The sequence below is a fragment of the Ambystoma mexicanum genome, chromosome 12 (assembly GCF_040938575.1).
Source record: "Ambystoma mexicanum isolate Mex_15411 chromosome 12, UKY_AmexF1_1, whole genome shotgun sequence".
NCBI classification, from domain to species: domain Eukaryota; kingdom Metazoa; phylum Chordata; class Amphibia; order Caudata; family Ambystomatidae; genus Ambystoma; species Ambystoma mexicanum.
In genome coordinates, this window is record NC_090936.1 from 657,797,749 (window position 1) to 657,820,329 (window position 22,581).

At 47.4% G+C, this 22,581-nt stretch overlaps 1 protein-coding gene across 6 annotated transcripts in view; it reads left to right on the plus strand.

Moving 5' to 3' along the window:
• The window catches only part of HBP1 (HMG-box transcription factor 1), a 735,347-nt gene extending 716,460 nt beyond the window's left edge, over positions 1-18,887 (plus strand). For 3 of the 6 annotated variants that reach the window (XM_069629135.1, XM_069629138.1, XM_069629136.1), the window contains one exon: positions 17,139-18,887. In XM_069629135.1, the coding sequence (XP_069485236.1) occupies positions 17,139-17,156 (18 nt within the window). In that variant the 3' untranslated portion in view covers positions 17,157-18,887. The remainder of the gene's footprint in view (positions 1-17,138) is intronic. The other 3 variants (XM_069629140.1, XM_069629137.1, XM_069629139.1) reach the window with 2 other exon arrangements.
• Positions 18,888-22,581: the final 3,694 nt, after the last annotated feature.

The following is a 22,581-nucleotide window of genomic DNA, read 5'->3' on the forward strand; positions in this document are numbered from 1 at the left end:
CATAGGCTGGATCCTAGGAGAGCTTTAAGCTTCTACATTTCACGCATGTCCCGGGTCAGAGTGGACGATCAACTCTTTATTGGTTACGCTGGTAGGCGTTTGGGACAAGCTATTACTAAGCAGACTTTGTCTCGATGGATCATCTTGGCAATTTCCGAATGTTACCGCTTGGCGGGTAAGGACCCTCCGGTAGGCTTACTGGCCCATTCTACTCGGGGGTATTGCTGCCTCTGCTGCCCTGCAGAGGGGTGTTCCTATTCGTAACCTCTGTGAAGCAGCCACTTGGGCTTCGGTCCATACTTTTGTACGTCACTACTCCCTAGATTCCATCCATGGGCAGGATCTGGCCTTTGGCAAGGCGTCCTTTACTCTGCGATTTGATTGGGCACTCTAAATTTCTATATTCTAAATTATTTTCCCACCTCCTTACGTTGGTACTGCTTTGGGAGTCTGTCATAGATATGGAATATGTCGGAGGACCCAATCCCCTCGAAGAACAAGTTACTCTCTTACCTGGTAACGTTCTTTCGATGGGATGGTCTGACAACGTATTCCATATCGCTCCCTCCCTGCCTTCCCCGCTACAGAATTTCTTATGCGATTGCAGCTTACGTTTCCGCAAGGCTTTCTGTGGTCAGACTGGCAGAAGATTGGTACCACACGTTCTGGGAAAAAACTAGAACTGCGGCTACGGGCGCCGTGCGTCCTACTTATAACATCTGGTGACGTTGGCCGACGGAGGAGGTCCTCGAGGACGGCGTATCGACGTCTTCGACGCAGGACTCAGACGCCGAAAGATTTTCCGAAGCAGCACAGCTGTGGTGATTACTGTCATAGGGCCTCATTACGACCCTGGCGCTAATGGGTTAACGGCACCGTAAAAGGCTGCGGCGCCATTAACCCATTAGCGCCTGATTACGAGGTCCCTTTGCGGGACCCGACCTTAACGGCTGGTCTACACCAGCCATTAAAGTAGGGACCCGCAAAGGGACCTTGGTGCTAAGTACAGTACCAGACAGAGTGGCACCATTTGGAGGGATTCTGTGGAGAAGCCCGCCAAAAAGTGGAACAAAGGGCTTGACTTGGGTTAGAGTTTCAGAGGTGAACACAAACGCCATTTTAAAACCGAGTCCTGGCAAAAAGACCCAACCGGGGAATAAATATTAAATAAATAACCCGGCGGTATCTTTAACATTGCACCAAAAAATGGTGCGTTTAAAATGAATGGGAAAATCCCATAGGAAATATTCCGGTGGAATATTTCGCATGGTATCCACTGCCACTAGCCAGAAACTCGACAAGGGGGGACTGGACAGTGCCCCCTTGGAGAACAGACCCAGGGGCAATCGAATTACCCCTACCAGTACTTCCACAATATGATGGTTTGTACTGGTTCTGTTCACAATTTAAGACTAGTAAAGCCAATGGTGACTTTACATGCCCTGGGAGACAGTAGTCAGTCCCAGGGTATGGAGTCTATTTTTGGGGGTCACTATGACACCCCTGTGTTACTGCACTGAGGGTGCTGTGTAACACACATACCAAAAACACATGAAGCCCTATGGAGTAAAAGACCCCATAGTCCATAAAACACATTACATAGTCAAAGGACATTCTCAAATCATGCCTAAGAGTGGGAGAAAAAGAGTCTTACTCTTAGCAGGAGAAAAAAATAAACCCCAAAAATCCAGCAAAGTTGCTGGGGGACTCACTAGGTTTGGGGAATTAGCCTTAACAGAGAATTCTCCCTAACAATCACCTCCTGAGAACTTAAGCCTTGGTTGCTCGTCCAACGTTCCCAAATAGAGAATCTTGGCTGGGATGCTCTGTGCCTCTACTCTGCCATATAGGGATTAGAAGTACAGACACCCCCTCCAGTCTTTACAGTCTACACCCGAGGGGCTACGCCCTAGTAACTGACAGATGTCCGAGGGGGCGCCTGTACGCATCACACACTCCGCAAAGTTGTCTCCGTTCAGGAGGCACAAGCGCGGGAGGGACCTTCCAGGTTCTTGTACTAGTGCAGGTCCCGAGGCTGCTACTACAGCTACTGGACGAGAGGTCACGAGATCCTGCCAGTGACTGAGCGGAGGGGCCGCAAGGTTCTATTACCAGGGTTAGGCCCAAAGGGCTATGCCCTAGTACCAGACAGATGTGTGAGGGGGCGCCTGTACGCAGCACTACCAGCGACATCGCCGAGGGCAATCTGCCTACCAGGCCCCATCCTGAGGTGCAGAGTAGGCCTCATCCTCCACCGCCAGGAGTCTTGAAAGAGGTGGGGCCCAACGCGGCATGCAGCCCGACAAAATGGCCTCCAAGCCAGAAAAAATGTCAGCTTGTCCGACACCATCGCCGTTTGCGTAACAGGTAGAGGAACGAGTTTCCAGGTGGGACTGGTCTTCACTAAGTACGGGGTCCACGGCATACCCTTCGTCATCGCAGGGCCAACACACCCCGCAGACAGAAGACAGAGTGGGTCCAGGCCGCAGCACCCTCAACTCCCTGCGCCTCCAAGTGCTCCACCGGCCGGTGAAGACTGGTTTTCTTGAAAGTCCATGACCCTCATGAAGTCTCCGCAGAGGGGTAGCATCCTCCAAGGAGAGGTGATCAGGGACATAACTCCCTTCGGTTCTGTTGCTAGCACCCATGGCCACACCGCCCTTGGTTCCAGTGCCTCCGGCTCCTGTGCAGCCCCAGCGGCCCATGCCAGTACCCACATCACCGGCTCCCATGCCTCCAGCGGTCTTGGCAGCCCCACAGCCTCCTTCTCAGCGGCCGGCTCGGGTCAGCACGTTGCAGCTTAAACCCCATTCGGCGCAGCCTACCACCAGTTACTTTAGGCAGCTGGAAGGGACTTCCTCTTGCTGTTGGCACTCTCACAGCCACACGCCTCGGCCACTTCCGGTGCAGCGACAGGCATGCTTCAAGGTAGGGCTGGCGGAGGCCAAAATTAGTGGCGCAGGACATAATGGAGTACACTCTGGTGCACATTGACACCTCAGGCCGTGCCATTTGCACCGCTATGGGCAGGAGGACGTCTGGTGGGCTACGGGCGACCAAATTCAACCCGGATGCCCAGGAACGCAGACTAGACCTTTCCTTGTGGAGAGGGCGTCCTGCTCCGTTCCACTACGGATTAGGAACTTGATAAGAGGAGGAACAGTCCCCAGACTGCTTAATCCTTATCCATCATCACTAAGGACACCCCTAAGGCATATAGCAGACGCACGCCCATGCTGGGGCACAAGGTTCGCAGACCCTTGGATCTTCTCCTCTGTGTCCTCGGGCTACCGCCTACCGATCCTTCCTTCGCCTCTCGCCTCTCCTCCCCCACAGATTGGGACAATAACTCTGTGGGTAGACATTTGCTCACACAAAGAGAGGCAGGCAGTGGAAGAAGTCCCAGCCTCTCAGCGTGGTCTGGGCTCCTATTGACAGAATTTCACCATACATTGGTTACCCCAGCGCGTATGGCGGAGACATTGTGCATGGGAGACTGGAGGTGCTCACTGGATCTGAAGGATACTTACCTTCACGTACCGACCTGCAGCCCCTTCGGTCCATAAAGAAGGTCAGGATCAGGGGCTTCTATTTCCTATGCAAGTTCTACCCTTTGGCCTCAATACTGACCCCAGGGTCTGTACAGGTTGTATGTTCGCGTCGCAGCCCTACTTGGGCCCCAGGGTCAGCACGCCTATCCATGCCTAGACTGGCTCATCAGGACGAGGTCTCCGGGGGCAGACCCCCACACCGCCTCCGCCCTTTTGCTTCCACTACACGAGTTGGGATTTTCCATCAATCTCAAGAAGTCACAGCTGGAACCTAGGCAGACTCTAACGTTCATGGGCCTCATCTGGGATACGATCTCTGAGAAAATTTCTTCTCAAAGGACAAGATCACAGCCATCAGAGGCCCTTGGGGTGTTTTTTTCAGTGGAGCAGTGACCTTGGCATGGTGGTACGAATGCCTAAATTGTAGTTGCACTGCACAGCCTCCTGGAGTCAGGAGAAGGGTTCCCAGGCAGAGCCGGCCAGCATTCCACTGTGTCTCTGTCACAACCTAGTCTGGTAGAGCACGGACAGCAATTTACGGATGGGCAGGCCCTTTTGTCAGCCAGCTCCGCAGGTTACCATCACCACGGTCTCATCTTTAGCAGGATGGGAAGCTACCTTGGACAGCCACAGTGTCCATGAGGAGGGTGCTGTCAGGAGCAGGCAGCGCACATCGACTGGCTTGCCCTCAAAGCCTATCTGGCGGCTATCGGAGCATGCTGGATCTCAGAGGAGGAAGTTGTTTCTTATCCTCCAATCTGGTGGTTAAAAGACATTTGGCGGGCCTCACCAGGCTCTACCCGCCAAACAAGAAGCCACACCTCGTGTGGGACCCCAACATCGTGTTTGGCATCTGGGCGCATAAACCCTTTGGGCCAATGGCATCCACAGACTTCAGGCTAGTAACCATTAGGACAGCCCTCTTGGTGGGTCTTAGGTCTGCACGCTGTGTCAGCGAAATCCAAGCTCGGATGGCATCCGAGCCATACATTACCTTTCACAGGGACAGGGTGATCCTCAGAACGCTCCTGCGTACTTACCTGTGGTAGTCTCTGCGTTCCATCTAAATGAGGAGATAGTGCTCCCTACTTTTCTTCGCAAACCCTAAGGGCCATGCTTAGAAAGTTCTGCACTGTCTTCATGTTGGTCTAGTGCCAGAGTTCTATCTGGACAGAACCAAGAGCTTCTGCAAGTCTGAGGCTCTATTTATCACCTTCGGTGGGTCAGGGCCAGGATATCAGGCTTCCAATGCCTCCATAGCAAGGTGGATGGTGGCTTCCTCAAGGAGGACTAGGAGCGGCAACACAAGCCACTTCCGGCAAACATGTATGCCCTCGCAGTCAGAGTCAAGGCCACTACGGTCGCCTTCCAGAGACACATACTGTGGCAGGTCATCACCAGGGCGGCCACTGTGGCTACTCCCCCGGCTTTCTTCAAGCATTACTGTTGGGATGCCGGCTCTAGGTCAGACGCGGCATTCTGGCAGGTAGTATTAAGGAACTTGTTTTCTTAAGGAGGACACCTCTCCACCCTGGGGCTACATTCAGTTGTAATCGCCCATACAGTATGGAGGAAAGGGGATGGGACGTAAGAGTAATTACAAGTTACTCACCATAGTGACTAATGTACTCTTAGTCCATAGTCCCATTTCCTCCATACATCCCACCGTCCTCCCCACTAACAAAACTGGTGTCACTTAGGCAATTGTAATATTGTCAATGCCTCAATGGAGAGGAGTGGCCCCGGTGGGCGGAGTCAGGGGAGCCCATGCTCCCAGGGCCGCACCCCAGCACGCCTCTAAATTTAAAGGGGAAGAAGGTTTTTTTTGGTGAAAAGGGTTCCGTCTCCTGTCCATAGCGAGGGACGCCCATGCAGTATGGAGGAAAGGGGACTATGAACTAAGAGTAGGTTAGTCACTACGGTGAGTAACTAATTTATGGGATATGGTAATATGGGCTGGAGATTGCATACTTGATGGACACATGGAAAGATCTCAATCAGCATGAGGACATTGCGAACAGTAATCAAACTGTCTGAGAAAGACACTACGTCATCTATGGATAGCTGATATTTGGCTTGAGCACCACCAAGATGATTGCACTTTCATATCCCTGTTTTGTATCCATATACGTATTGTTTCTTTCTCCCTGGAGATCATTTTCACAGGTTTTATGAATGACTGTACTCAAAGCAAGAGACATTGCTGATCACTGCCTGATTCGGGGAGCATACATTGAGGACAGGTCCAGTACAGTCCAGTGATTCCACAGTGGCCGTTGAGGGTGGTGGCTCTGAAGTTATAGCATATAGGGAAGTCATTAGGAGTGAGATTGAATTATATTTCAGGAAAACGTAACTTTATTCTATAAGGTTTTCATTTCGGAAGCTTTAAAGATGAGTGCTAATTTTATCTCAGAGTTCAAGGACCAGGAAGACTTTTCAAGAAATAATGAGGCATTAAGACACAATCCACTGACTTGAGAATTCTTCTTCACTCGCAGTGAGGATCAGTAGGTTAGCGGATGCCGTAAATCTCATGTTAGTGTACTTGACACACTGTAGTGTATTGAACACAGATCTTGTCAAAAGTAAACACAACAGGGACATGTCTGGGGGACTTTATCTGTCAGGTAAAAACAACACTTACCACACACACCCCAATAGCCATCAGGCATAGTTATCAGGCAAGAGGTAATCAATGAAGCTTTTGTAAGATATTTCTCTCTGTACTGTCAGCCCCCGCTAGGATACCGAAAACAAAAAAGAAGCCATTTGTGAATTCACCCTACCCAGACCAAAGAACACAGGTAATCCTAGAGTCCCATATTTCATCATAAGAGATTAAATAAGCCATTAGATTATGCTTAGGGGTTAGTGCTCCTTTCCCTACGAATCCAATCAAATTTTATTCCACATTTGAGGATGTACTTGTCCGCATGGCAACAGAGATACAAGAGGAGGTGTTAGAAATGGCTGGGGTTGTTATATTGCTCGTGCTTAAGCCTGGTACAGAGACTCCTCTTTGTTCCTCTAATAGGCCCCTTCCATTGTTGAACATAAATATTATAATAGTAAGATAGTCTGCAGCCTTGTCCACAAGGATCAGTCTAAATGTGTACCAGACAGGAGCAGGAGGTTAGTGCCTGGTTGGACGACAGTGCTGTGGCTTCTGACTCGGTCTCTGCTCAAAGTTATGCTTCTGCCAGGCACGGCAGACCCCTGGAGCGCACTACCTCATTGAAGAAGCTGAGGTCCCATGAAGAATCTTCTTGTGGGAAGAGGGCAAAGATGGGACATGAGTCACATGCTCTGGCTGCTCCTTCGTCAATGGTTTCGTTAACGTCTTTATCCGCACCCACGGTACCTCGGTGACCACTATGGCAAAAAGAACACCACCACCATCATCATCATCCCTTCAGAAAAAGCACTGCTAATCCACAACTATGGCTCCTCCGTCTAGGCCATCCTCGTCGATGGCCCAAATCCTCTTCGATGACGGTCGGCCACCTCGCTGATGACCAAATCAACTACGTCGGCGACCAAATGAACTAAGTCTGTTCCATCGACTACCTCGTCAATGACCAAGCAACCTTGTTTACATCCAAGTCAACTATGCCAACTACCTCGTTGTCTGCTAGACCCACTCCTTCGACAAGCATGTCCTCGTCATTGACGAAGCCTATTCACAGGCCCTTGGATTCATCCTTTCAAAGGGAGTTGCAGTGGATCGGGAGGCCCCATCAGCGCCGTCTCACCTTCCCAGGCCATTGTTCTCACTGTCACCATATGCACCATCTGCTGACCAACTGCTACAGCAGGGTGCTGATTCTGACATGGACGTACCAGAAGGGGTATTTTCTGACGATGACAAGGGTAGTGTGCCTCCTCCTACTAGTAGGCCAGCACCAGCTCCACCTAAGCAAGGCCCTGCTCAACCTTCTCCAAGTACAAGATCTACATAGACTCCTGTACACGTTAACACGCCTTCCAGACCTCACCAGGCCCCCGCGTGCCCTCAGGCTCAACGGACGTGTCTATGGATATCTTGTTGACACTACAGACGCTGGTTTCAGAGCTTCTGCAATGGCTACCATCTCCACTGATGCCTTCTTTCTCACAGCCCCTTGCTTTTCCTGGTACAAAAGGTTTGGTTCCTTTACCACCCTATGGACCCGGGCCCCCGCTTTTATCACTAGCCACCCTCACGGATACGGACACAGACTCTACTGACTGTCCGTCAGACGGTTCTCCATGCACTAACTCTGCAGACGAGTTTGAGGATCTGGTGCCATGTGACGGCAAGCCAGCTGATCGATTCCCATCCAGACAAAATTGGCTCCTTCTCCAACATTGGGTCTTTCATAGATTCTCATGCTGTGAATATTCCCTGTCGTTAGGCTGGGAATACTCAGTAACATAGAGCAGTTTAAACTTATACTGAATTTCAGTCACTTTTGTGCTCTAATATAGTCACTTTTGGGTCATACTGCCCACAGCTAATTGGAAAGGCTCCCTTAGTTCCACCCCTGGTGGCCATCTTCATATTTTGTTTACTGTTCGTGTTGGGAGTCCGTAAAAATCTCTCTCACTGCATTACTTTGAAAATCTATAACGCTTGGGTATGTTTCCGTACTAAGCTGATGCAATTCATCAGTGTTAGGTTTCCCTCTGCTGTCCAAATGGCAAAGTGCGCACCCACTTCAACAACAGCTACCATTTCAACAAACGGAATGAGCATGGTTCTATGCGGTCACCTTCACCTTCCACTATCTCAAACAGTTACTTCTTTCCACCCCCACTCCAGTTTCAATTAACAGTTAATTACCAGATCAACGTTTGTCTCTAAAGAGCGAAACACTGTAGGACGAATGCCTCCTCACGAGCTAAAACTGAAAGCAGGTGCTGTAATTATGCTACTACGCAATCTTATGCCATGGAACAAGATTGACAATTACACATCTACAAAGACACATCATAGACCCATGTGATCGATGGAACTTGGATACTGTTCTTATACCACGCATACCTCTCATTCTATCTGATATGTTTAGCCTTCTCAATGACCATTAATTAGTCACAGGGATCTACGCTCCCTTCCTGGAAGCGATCAGTGGTAATTCCGATATTTAAGAAGGGGGACAGAAGTGACCCTATGAATTAACAACCGATATTGACCTTTAACATATGCTAGAATGTCATATATTACGCCAGGAATAGCTAGTTACTATATAATATTCTACTTCAACTTTTAGAAATCGTCTTTCGACGTGTGTCATCATCCCTGACAGCAAGAACGGTATCCTACAGATTCACGTTCTCTAGCGTGTCTCTGCATCTTTGGCCAACGCCATGGCTGAGACCAAGCGAAAGAGCCTATTGAAGGCCTAGCCCCGTTGTGGCCTAAAGAACGTCTTTGTCGATGATCTACACGACGACTGCCTGCCCCCGCACCATGTCATTAAGGATTGTGACATTTGTCAATCCTTCTCTAATAAAACCCTATGGCATCATCACCGAAGGTTGGTTGCATTGCTTGATGAGGCCTATGGCTCTGCTTCAGTTCAGAGTCATGCCTCCATCCAGCAGGGTAGGCCTACCGTGTGAACCACCTCTAGTAAGAGGTCAAGATCGCACAACAAGCCTTCCAGTATCAGTAAAAAGGCACACATGCAACAATACAAGGACAGACCAAGGACATCATCGAATTGTTTTCCGTAAACGTCTTCATTGCTGTCTACGGCACCCAGGGTCGGTGACCCCTCCTCGCTGCCTTCCAAACATCAGGGTATGTGCATCCAATCAATGTGACCCCATCAACACCCTCTTCAATGACCCCAACATTTTTGATACCGTCGACATCCACGTAAATGTCGTTGTCGACAGCTGCCTCGTCCACAGCTACCTCGTCAATGATGGTCACCCCGTTGACGACCACAAAAATGTCACTGTTTACGTCCGTGCCCGTGTCTGTAGGTGACATACGTTCACCTCCAGGTGCGCAGCCTTCTGCACTATCACATCCTTCACCCCCGCCGCCCCTGGTTGGGGGGGGTGGGCACCACACAACTTCAATCACCAAGGTTAGTGATTCCAGTTAGTCCCAGCCTTTTGTTGCCTACAGTGGATCCACAACCTATTTCCTCAGAGGATGAGGCAGAAGGTGATCAGGCGCAGGGTGTGGATGCGGTGGGTGTCATGTCGCCTGCAGGTACTCCTGCTCAGGATGCACCCCCACCCAGGGTCATGCTACCTTCACGGCCCCAGGAGAAGCTGCACGCACTACAACTAAAGTCAGTCCCAGACGGGACCCTCGCCGGCACCACCCACTCCTGCTCCTAGAGATACAGATCACTCTTTAGACATTCTAAATATGCTAACCACCTTGGTGTCCAGTCTATGACAACAGTTGCCAGTGCCATTGCTGCAGCCAAGGCACCCGCTAGCTGGGTCCAGTGGTATCCCTGCCCCTCCCCTTTGCCCCCTGCTAGGGGAGCGGCAGCTGCTAATGCCTGTACAACTAACTGACACAACGAATCAGGATCCGCAAGAGGATGCAGCTTCAGTTCACACAATTGATATAGATGAATATGAGGACATGATTCTGGCAGATGGCGAACCGGAAGAGATACCTGCCAGGGGCCCACCCCCATATAAACTAAGGTCTTTCCACGCCCTGATGGGCAAAGCTACAAAAATGTTTGGCCTTGTTCCAGAGGAAAGAGAGTCTTCTGTACCAGCGGAGGGAACCGCATAGAAAATCCATTATGTCTATACCACTCCTGGATGATATTTGGAAAGACAGTCTTATCACCATAGCCCATCCCTCCAAAGCGCCAGCAAGGACAGATTAGATGGAAAATACAGGGTCTCAGACTCTGCTTCTGTCTGCCTAGGCACGCAGCCCACGTCAGATTCTGTTGTTTCTACAGTGGCCCGTAAGTGGTTGGCTAACCCGTCCTCATCGTGTTCCGTCCCTCCAGACAAGGAGGGCAAATGCTTGGACGCCTTTGGTCAGAAAAAAAGTCATCAGCCCAGCCTCAACCCACCATTAAGGCGGCTAACGCCATGGACATTCTCGCCAGATATGATTGAGAGGTATGGTTAAAACTGGGCTTGCTTCTAGAGTTTCTCCCTGAAGACAAGCCTCATGAAACGACAAACCTTTTCCGCCAGGGTAAAGCGACGTCAAACTACACCGTCACAGTGTCGGTCGATATTGCTGACACAGGATTCTGTCAGCTCGGAAACAGAGCTGTGCTAAGAAGGCAGGGTTGGCTCAAAGCAACAAACTTCAGACCAGGAGTACAGTACACAGTGGTTGACATGCCTTTCAATGGCATAGACCTTTTCGGAAAAAAAGGTCGATGAAACGCTGCAATCCATTAAAACAGATACTGACACCACACGCTCCCTGGGCACACTCCAGCGCCAGTCCTTTCGGACAGGGAAAGCCAATTTTACCAGGACATCAAGGGACTACTATCTCATCTATCAGTCTTCCTCATACAAGACCCCAGCGTACCCGTCGGTGGACTAGTACAGGGAGAAAACCCAGTTGTACAGAGATATGCAGCGCCGTCGTGGCTCCTCTCAATCCAGGGCTCAATCTACTTAACAGCACTGACCCATCCAGAGTCCCCATTTCAGCACCCCAGTGGGAGGAAGGCTATCGCAGTTCGGGAAGGAGTGGACAAACATTACCTCAGACAAATGGATGCTCTCCCTACTCCAGCAGGAACATTCACTGGAATTCATAAATACACCACCAGACATTCCTCCTGTGGGCAAGACAGAGAAGCTTCACCATCTGCTGCAAAGGGAGGTGCAAGCTTTGTTATTCAAGGGAGCAGTGAAGGAAGTCCCAGCCGCACAGTGAGGATCAGGAGTCTACTCAGGATACTTCCTGGAAGGAAAAAAAATCAGCAGGTTGGAGGCCCATCCTAGACACTTGCAAGTTCCTCAAGGCACATATCTTTCAAATGGTTACTCTGCGGCAAATCCTCGCTCAGTTACAGAATGAAGACTTCCCGGCATTCCTCCATCTAGAGGACACATTCCTATTTGTCACTTAAACCGCCGCTACCATCAGTTTGTGGTGGCCAGAGTACATTATCAGTTCAAAGCTCTACCCTTTGGTCTCCAGTCTGCCCCCACGGGTGTTTACCAAATGCCTTGCTTCAGTGGTGGCACATCTATACCGAGCGGGCAACCCCATCTACCCTTATCTCGATGACTGGTTGGTACGAGCACCGTCTTACACCTTGGGCGACAAAGAGCACGTCATCTGCCATTCACTGTCTGAAATCCCTCGGTTTACCCTAAGTCTTGCCTCATTCCAGCACAGCAAGTGTTATACCTCAGCTAGTGTTCTACCTGGGGGTGAAGCTTGACACGGGTATCCACCCTCCTATGGAATATGTATCAACTCAACACATCAGCGACGGCCACAGTCTTAGTACGCAGCTACAAATTCCTGTTGGGTATGATGCTGTCGTGCATTCCTCTAATCAATCACTGCAGACTACGCATGCGCCCTCTGCAAGAGTTTCTGGGCGCTGAGTGGGTGGAAGTCTCTGGGTTATGGGAGGACTGCATCCCGCTCACTCAACAATTCAAAGCTGACCTTCACAGTGGGACATCAAAGCCCACCTGATCCAGGGCCCTCCCTTTCAACTGCCCTTTCACCAGATAACCGTCACCACAGACGCTTCTCTGGAGGGATGGGGAGCTCACTCACAAGACCTGCATGTCAGGGGTCTATGGACGGAGGAGATGCTTCCCCACATCAACCTCCTGAAACTGCAGGCAGTTTTCTGGGCCCTCAAATCCTTCCTGCCACTACTCTGTGGAAAGGTGGTGCAAATCTTTACAGACATCACCAGCACAATTTTCTACATCCGCAAGCAAGGAGGGACGAGATCCCTGCAACTATCAGCAGAAGCTCAATCCCTGTGGCACTGGGCATTACAACACCAAATGTTTCTACTTCCTTTTCACCTTCCAGGGATCCAAAACACCATAACGGATTCTCTCAGCAGGGAACTCCATTTCTGCCACGAGTGGGAACTGCACAGCAATCAACTGCACCAAATGTTCTAGTGTTGGGGCACACCGGAAATGGACCTCTTTGCCACCTATACCAACAAAGGGTGCAAGTCCTTCGCCAGCAGAATTCCTCATCCCAGGAGCCTAGAGGACTCCTTTGCTTCCCCTGGGAGGGGGAAGTTTCTGTATGTGTTCCCACCCATCTCTCTGGTGTCACGAGTAATCAGCGTTTTCAGTTTGCACTGATATAGTCTGATCTTGGTGGCTCCTGCGTGGCTGAGACTCAGACCTCCTTGCTTTTTCCTCAGCGACTCCAATCAGGATGTACCTGCATCAGAATCTACTATCCAGGAATCGGGAGTCGTGCTCCATCACGACCCACCCTCACTCCATCTGATGGCCTGGATCCTGTGTTCCTAGAATTTAGAGCGATCCCACTACCAAAAGACTGGCAGGACGTCCTGGCTGATGCCAGGGCTCCATCCACATTGGCATGTTATAGCAGCAAATGGAAGCAGTTTCAAGTCTGGTGCAGAGCCCACAGATTGCAACCCTGGCCTGTCCAGCCACAAGACATTCTTCCATATTTGTTATTTCTGGCGCAGGCAGGGTTTGCTCACTTCTCCATTAAAGTGTACTTAGCCCCCATCTCCAGGTACAACTGCTTGCCTGGCGCTCCTTCCCTCTGGTCTCGCAGATTAGTGAAAGAATGTTTGCGTGGCCTCTTCAGGTCTTTTCCGCCTGTCAAAAGACCTAGGTTCATGAGAGCACACTTGAAGCCTATGCACAAATCCTCTGTCAAGCATTTTTTTTGGAAGACTGCTTTTTTAGTGGTCATAACATCTGGCCAGAGAGTTGATGAAATCCAAGCTTTTTTCACTAAAGCACATTACATGACATTTCACAGTTCAAAGTCATTGTGCACACTAACCCGATGTTTATGCCTAAGGGGCCATCTACTTTTCATCTCGTGAGCCGGTGGCATTGCCAGTGTTTTTCGTCTCTCCTACGTCACCGGCAGAATGTTCATTACACCCGTTAGAGGTAGCGCGGGCTCTCAAGTATTACATCACCCGTACAAAATCCTTCTGTCAGACCTCCCAGCTCTTCATTACATTTGGCTCAGCTGGCGCAGGAAAGGCACTCTCCAAGCCTTCCATTTCCAGGTGGATTGCTAGATGCATCTCTTTCTACCACTAACAAGCTGGCAGGCCTCTTCTTGGCAGACCCAGAGCATACTCCACCAGAGCAGTAGCAACCACAGCGTCTTTTCTCTCTGGGATCTCGCTGCTAGACATTTGCAGGGCTGCTACGTGGAGGTCGATGCACACGTTCACCAAGTTCTACTGTGTCGAAAGGGGATCCAAAGTTGGCCATTATGCTCCTCGTTACCTGTTTGCGTGAGATTAGTAGGTCTCCAGTGGTAAGTTACTACAAGGAGCTTGCTGCCACCCGTGTATATGGTTATATACTGCTTTGTAATCTATTCATAGCATGTGAATCTATGAAGAATCCAAGCTGGAGAAGGAATGTTACTTACCTGTAACTCCTGTTCTCCAGCATTGGTATCTTTCATAGACTCGCATGCGACCCTCCCGCTTGCCTCGCTTGTTTCATACTGCCACTCACATTTGCTATGTCAAAATCTGAAGATTGTTGCCAGGGGTGGAGCTAAGCAAACCTTTCCATTTGGTTATGGACAGTATAACCCAAACGTGACTATACTAGAGCACAAAGTGACTGAAATTTAGTTCAAGTTTAAACTTCTGTTACAGAGGATTTCCAGCCTAACAACAGGGAATATTCATAGAATGTGAATCTCTGAAAGATACCAAGGCCTGGAGAACAGGAGTTGCAGGTAATTAACTTATTCCATTCATGCTCTCATGTCACGAGCAGCAAAGCTATTTGATCTTCTCCCAGAGGAGCATAAAAAGAAGGGTTTCATTAATCAAAGGCAAGAATCTACTAGGAAATCAGTGGCCATCCCTGTGCTGAATGATATTTGGGAGGACGGCCTTCTAGTTATGAGAAATCCATTCTCTGTCTTTCTCAAGAAAGATAACTTTGAGAAAAAGTACAAGGTCAAGGATTCAGCACCCAAATGCCTCCACACACAACCCTGTCTGCACTCCGGATTCTGCCAGATCGGTGTTTGAGTGGTGTTAAGCCACCAAGGTTGGCTGAAGGCCACCAACTTCCTTCCTGAAGTCCAGTCTAGGGTAGCCTGCATGCCATTTGATGGCATTGATTTATTTGCCAAACAGGTGGATGAAACCCTGCAGACCCCACCCTGCATCCCTCCTGTCCCAAAGACAGAAAAACCTGTCTGGAAAAGCAAAGGTGCAGGAAATTAAAACATAAACGGTAGAAAATTATCCGCTGCCACCACCCTTTTCTGTACACATCATGTTAGTAACCGCAAAGTTACAATTAAAAAAGATACAGACATGTAAGGTAATGTGTGCAGGAAAAAAAACGGTTCAAAACAAACAAATGTTGGGTGCCCAATTGAAGTCTTTTGCTGTAAAGCAGCAAAACGAAAGTCTTACTACATAGAGATTTTCTGGCTCGGAATGGGCTCCGATATATATGTCTACATGTTAAGGTGGCTTACCAAAAGCTCACTTTAAACGGCTGCAATTCAGAATGTATCCGACTTGTGTGATCAAGCCCTGCATATACCGAGCAAAGGGCCCAGAATACCATAGCTGCAAAACTCCAGAACGAACCTTTAGGCCTCTCCTCTGGAATTGCCTCAGAGGTCTCATGTTTTGTTTCAAAGTGATTGGAGCAAGAGAGACATTGAAAGAGAAAATCGGTTTGGGGAGAACCCAAGCTCTCTGAATTTGAGGATAAATGGTTTGTTTTTCCTGGATATTCATCCCCTTGGAACCCATGCTAGCAATCCAACTTTGCCTTTTTTGAGAAGTGTACTTATCTCCTATTTGGGGCTTCTCCCATTCGCTGTGTGAGATGGCAGCTCATATTGATATCTCCTTAATTTCATATTTTGGGGATTCCTGCTGTGCTGACGAAGGACTTTCAAAGCAAAATGAGTTGCTGCTCATTTCTTTAGATATCATACCTTTGTGACCTAGCAACTTTTTTTTCCTGGGATGAATATGCAAAAGCATGTTTTCCAGAGGTTTTAGATTAAACATGTTGCAGAATACAGAACGTACAACACTTCTTATGCATCTTTAGAATAACTGTCAGCATGCCCCTAGTTACAACAAACTGTGATTTTTACCTCTGCAGACTATGTGTTTGCGAATTTTGTTGCAAAATCACTCCTGCACTTCTCCCTCTGCACTTCTCCCTCTACCCCCTCCCCCTTGCACCTCACCTTGTCATGCACTTACACGGTAGGATTGTCACAAGGCCAATATAACCGTTTTTGTTCTACTTTTTTGATTCCCATGTCTGCCCCCCTTCTTGTGGCATCTGGAAACACCTGTGTATTGGCGCCATACAAATGTCCCAAAAAAGAAATGTGTGAAACGGATTACTAAATGTTACCCTCCAATCCCAAGGACTTTGCCTCTCTGGAGCAGACACTCAAGTCGGTCAAACAATTGTTAATAAACGTGTTTGGTTCGAGAGTGTAGGGATATTTTAGTCTATCCTTGTGGCAGGGCTCAAAATTATCACTAGCCATTGGCTAGTGATAATTGACATTTGGCGAATAAGAAATGATGTGCTCGGTATGTGTAGAATTGAGGTGCAGAGTGACTTCTCATGATTGGCTAGTAGCTTGCAACTTGAAATGTTGCCCCCTGCCTTATGGCACTTGTTTTTTCTCTTCTTTTATTTAACTATTTTCTGATTTTCCATCTGCCCTTTATTGTGGATTGGTTTGTTCCTCTTTTCGGTGTGTATGAACATCAAAGAAGAGTCCATAATTGAGCAGGAAAGGTTGCCCATCTGTAATGCTATTTCTCGACATGGATATCCTCATAGGAGAGGCAGGCAGACTGTTCATAGTTCAATCAAAAGTTGAAAAGAGAAGGGATTTAAAGAGAATCAGGTTTTACATAAAATTGAAATGGCTCGAATTGTCAGTTTAGTGCATGATGAGAGGTAGCCCTAAATTGCTGCTTTATAATATCAGTGTAATTTTCTCATGTTTTGTGTGCTTGCCTGGCTGTTTTCTCGTTACTTCCGGTCTACTATGCTAATAGAGTAAGAAACTGCAGAAATGTCACTGACGTGCTTTTTATCTGAACGTTTTTTATGTTAATGAGCAAGTTCTTGATCTGTTATTTCAAAGTTCTGAGATGCCGCACATGGTTGGTGATATTTATTGTTCATGAATTCTGTAAAGAGAACCACCATGGAGAACTAGGACTACAAGTCACGTTTTCTTTCTTTTATCATGCTTTTTTAAATAGTGCTGTGATGATCCTCTCCACCTGTCAGGGGATTTGCAACTATTAACATGGTGGACATGACCATAATAGATCACTTTGTTTTCTAGTTTGTAACTTTTCCGATTTCTTCTTAAACAATGACTCAACGTACTGTTTTTTTCCCCCACAGGGCTCACAGCAGCATTAGAAGATAGTTTTACTCTTCATACGTCTATTTTAAAAATGTCTGAAACGCTTGATGGAGAAAAGATTTAAGAAAACGTTTGTCAAGAGCTCAACATACATTTTGAATTTCTTTGACCATGATGCTGGTAGCAATGTCATAAAATGCACTGGTATCGAAGAGTTTTCTTTCTACAGCGAGTTTCATCTATCAAAATGTAAAACCGAATTGCCTTATTCTTCTTCCAAACTTCATATTTGTCTGTCAGGTAATATAGGCTTGAAATTGATATTCTGTGGTGCTATATAAGAGGAGTGTATACATGTTTTATTTCTAATAAACATATCAAAAAGGGTAATACACGTATGTAACTGCTGATTATACATTGATCCCTCTAGCTTGTTAATTATGTATTGCACAAGCTCATTTAACTGAAGCTGGAAGTGGGCATTTTTCGATATAATAGTTAAAGAAGAGTGATTGATGTTGTCGCGTTGGGATTTCCAAACTTGATGGTAAAGACAAAACACTGACGCTGAGGTGAAATGCTAAACTGTTGTACATGAATACAGGGCACAACGATCATTTGCGATTGTTCATTTGGAATCTGAGAACCTATAATACTGGCACCTCCATTTGTCTGTGTTCTATTTGCTCTGAATTTCTCACCCTAGTTATTGCTAAGATTCAGAGCCTTGTGTTCATTTCAGCTAATAAGTGTTCCATTCCATTAGCAACAGAAGCATTTTATTTCCAGAATATACGTACAATCTTTTTTTCCGACGAGTGGGAAAAACCTAAACTATCTTTGCACAGTGATCTTGAAGGAATAGCAACCAGGTGGATACTGTTCTGTATAAAATGTAAGATGTAGCATCGGAGTTTGCCTACTTTAAGTTGTGATGTTCCATTTACTCAGCCACTTACAAATATACTTTATTTTTTACATAGAATACATACATCTTTATTTTGGGGCATAATTTGCACTTGCTCTGGGTGCAACAATTGCACTTTAATTTTCTTGCAACAATCTTTACAATTAAAACAGATGCATTAGCTTTACAGCTACTTGACTGTGTACCTATACAATCATTGCTTTGTATGTTGTTAAGCAAACCATGTTAATGCTGTAAATTAATTTCACTTCATGCCTCATGTCCACGTAATGTTGCCCCTAAGATTTTGCACACTATATGCTTGTATATTATTGGAAATACATTTTTAAAATGTGTTAATGTATATTTTATAAATGGAAAGGTATCTGCAATGATAGAGATATTTGCTGTGTCAGTGTTTTAAGTTGTAAAACTGTTAGGAACAAGATGTAATCAGAACTGGGATTCATCTAAAACCTTCAGTGCTGGATTGTCTTAAAATAGAATGACATTAAAAGCACCTGACAGCACAGTTTGTTATTCTATTCCATGATTCTTTGTTTTTTTCTGTTCGGAATGCAATAAAAACAAATGAAGCCCAACATCCTCCACAGTTTTCCATGGATTTTAAAGGTGTGTCTATGATTGCGTGCTTCAGTACTTAATTCGTATCATCCAGGTTGGAATGATTAAACGACAACCATTTCCGCACCATTCTTTAAATGTGGCTAAGTGTATTGGTGTGAAATTTGCAATGCACCTTTGAGGTAATGCGACCAATTGGCAATGAACTATACACATCAGTTTCCTGTCTATATCACCAAGCTACCCCTGTTGAATTCAATGTGCGCTTTGCAAATAAACCTTTTTTATTATGCTACATTAATTGCATATTCCTTATTGACCTGCTAACCAACTGGTAATAAACCCTTAATGTGATGTATATACATTTTACAAATATATTTTTTACAGATTTAACAGACGGAACAGGGCCTTATTAAAGTTTGCTTAGGTAAAACCCTCAAGTTTTAGTTATAGTGACATGTTTTTCTAAAGTCTTTGATTTTCCAATCCAAATTGTCCTTCTTTGCACATGTTGGATATTTTGGTACTTTCCAGAAATATTTTTTAAATGTTTGTTCTTGTTTAAACCACTTTTTACGCCCCTGTCATGTTATGTGTGCCTTCATTATGCTCTGTGACTATTTCCTTTCAGAGCATTCTGGTCTTTTGTTTTTTTCCTTGTTGTTTTACTCCTTCTGTGCACTGGTTAAAAAACCGCATCAGGATTCCAAGATGGCCACCGTGGAGTGAGGGTGCACTCCTGTGAGCTCCGGGCTGGGCCTTTAAAAAAAAGGAGGAAAATAAGCAGGATCTAAGCAACTGTAAACTCGTGTCTCAAGCTGGTGAGGAGGAAGACATCTAGTGCGTGCCCAGAATACCCATAGAAGGCGGCGAAACGCAGGAAGAATGCTAAAAATGCTCCGGAGAGGAGCCGATCCAGGCAGCACCGAGATTGGCGGCTGTGTGCACCGAACGCGAGTGAGTAGGGAGAAGCAGCGGCTGATACGCTGAGCCCTTTGGGGAAATACAACAAAGCCGCCCACCCCTGTGCCTCCTTAGCAGGTGGAAAGAGAGAACAGAACGGCCCAAAATTCCCATGGAGAACAGTAAAACGCTCGACTGGCGTAGAAAGACCCCCAGAGAGGAACGGATCCAAGCCGCATGGAGACTGGTAGCCGAGAGCAGAGGAGGTGAGCCCGGCTCAGCAGGAAGCCACGGGGAGTGCAAACCCCCATGGGGGGTCGGGGGGCCAGAACAGAGCCACCAAGCTCCGCTGTTCAAGAGCCGGGAAAACAGGAGGCAGACCACCAGCACGACACAGAGGTAGCCGAGAGGAGGAGCCCAGCCAATGGTGCTGCCCCACAGAGAAGCCAACGGAGAATCCCCGCACTGATGTGGTAAAGGGACCTGGAGAAGGGAAGCCCGCCAACGGAGAAACATACAGGAAAGTGGGAAAAGGGGCAGACAAAGTGAAGCGCCCCCCCCCCCCCGAAGGATTGGACAGATACAAACTCGGAGGTGACAGAGAGAGAGGAGCCCGCCCAACGCAGAGGCCCGGGATCTCTCCTCACCGAGGGGAAGCATATGCAGATTGTATAGGCCGCTCTAACAACAAGCGCCGGCAAACAACAAGTGCCTAGCAGCAAGGGAAAGTGAAGGGAAAACGATGAGAGGGCCATGAGGAGCACCAGCAAAGAAAACACGTGCCGTGTGACCCCCCCACGGATAGCAACCCACAATAAGGAGTACATATGACATTGGGAGGTTAGGGGCACGGAAGGCACTGCACAGGGGCTGCAAGACCTAACCAGCGTGTGCTGGAGTGGGGAGACCTCCACAGGTCTGGCAACAAAAACTATATGGAGAATAACACAAAGGCTGTGAACTGCCCAGGGATAAAAAGGCTGGGGGACCCCTGAGAAGGTGCAACTAGAAGGCGTAGACAAGAAGGATCAGAGGACTGCAGCCAGGTGGGCAGTGACAAAACTTCAAGTAGAGAGAGGGAAGAAGTGATAAACAACGGGCTAACGAGGTAGGAAAACTCCAATCTCTCAAGGAAGGACGCATCAGGGGAGGGAGGAAGGAGCGCAGATTTGGGAAGTGTCCACGGATACAGACTAGGGGGTGGGGGCCAAGAGGAACCGCACTCATGCAGGCATATTGACAAAAAGGGAAGGACACATAAGGCGATCAATGATTAGGGGAGGAGGAGCATAACATACCAATGGGGAAGTCACTATTGATTCTCTCCCATAACGTGAGGGGCCTGAATATGCCGGTAAAACAGAAGGTCCAAACGTAGATAAAGAAAGATAACTCAGACATATTCCTACTACAGGAGACACACATGAGGAAAGAAGACAAACAAAATACAATTTCAGCAATATTCACACTTGTACCAGGCAAATGCTAGCATTAAGACAGCAGGAGTAATGATAGGCCTCAAGAATACACTGAGCTCAAAAATAACAAATATGCTAGTAGACCAGAACGGGAGATACATATTCATTCAGGCGCAGATAGGACAGAGAGCTATCACCATAGGGACCATTTACGCCCCGAACACAGGTCAAGACTCATTTCTAAAGCAAGTCCTGGGGAAACTACAGCAATTTGTAGTTGGGAACTAATAATCACAGGGGACTTCAATATGACCGGGGACCCAGAGATCGATAGGAGTGGGCAGAATATTCATAAGGGCGTACAACCTTCGGAGGCGGTTCGAGATAGAATGGATGGAATGGCACTAAAGGGCCTATGGAGGGTTAAAAAGGGACAGGAGACAGGGTATACGTGCTTCTCGCATGTGCATCGCACATATTCAAGAATAGACTACGCATCGGGGACCCCCGGGATAGTGAGCTCACTAAAAGACATAGAACTCGGCCCAATAGAATGGTCAGACCATGCCTCGACGAGGATATCTCTAGGGGAGCTCATACCAAATAGTCCACTCTGGTCATGGAGGCTCCCAAGTGACCTATTGAAGGATTCGGTAATGCGAGAAAAGGTGAGGGGTAAAATACTGGAATATTTCACTCTGAACTATATTGCTGGTGCCCCAATGAGGAGTGTATGGTATGCCTTAAAGCAGTGCTGAGGACAAAGTTCATCACTTTAAAAGCCCAAAGGCAAAATGAAAGAAACAGATTAGAGAAAGAATTAGAGGATGCACTGAAACAGGCACAAAGTTTATTAGTAGGCCAGAAGTCTAGGGAGAACTGCAATAAAGTTAAGAAGCAGAGACAGCTAATGCTCCTAAAAACATCAAAAGCGGAAAGCGCCCTATTAAGGCTTAAAGAAAGGTACTACGCGAGTGCATACAAGGCAGACCAAATGCTAGCCAGGCTCCTGAAACAACAGAAGGGTCAGCGGCATATAGAAGGAATAAAGCTAGCAGGCGGCGGGCTAACAACGGAATCAAAATGGATAACCTAGGCCTTCATGGCATATTATAAGAAGCTGTACTCTACGGGGAAACCAGACGGACAAAGGATACAGGCATTCCTGGAAAGTATAGAATTGCCAAAGATGACGGTAGAAGAGAGGGAGAGCCTTGACCAGGAAATAAAAGAAGAGAAGGTGGAAAGGGTGGTTAAAAAAAACCTGCCGAGCAATAAAGCACCGGGGCCAGACGGCTTTACTGGCAGATTCTATAAGGTCTAATGTAAAGAGGTTAGAGGATTCTTAGCAAAGCTGTTCAATTCATTTCGGGAGGGCGAAGGGGTGATGAACTCCATGACAGAAGTGAAAGTAGTCCTTTTCGGGGAAGCCAAATAAAGACCCCACAAATTGTGGGTCATATAGGCCCATTGCGCTATTGAATATCGATGCAAAAATCTACACTGGGATATTAGCCGAGAAAGTAAAGGAGGTACTCACAGGGATCATAGGACAAGACCAGTCAGGTTTTATTAAAGGGAGGCAAACGTGGAATAACACCAGAAGGGTGATTCATATCCTAGAAAAACTAGAAATGAAACGGATACCGGCCACAATCATCTCGTTGA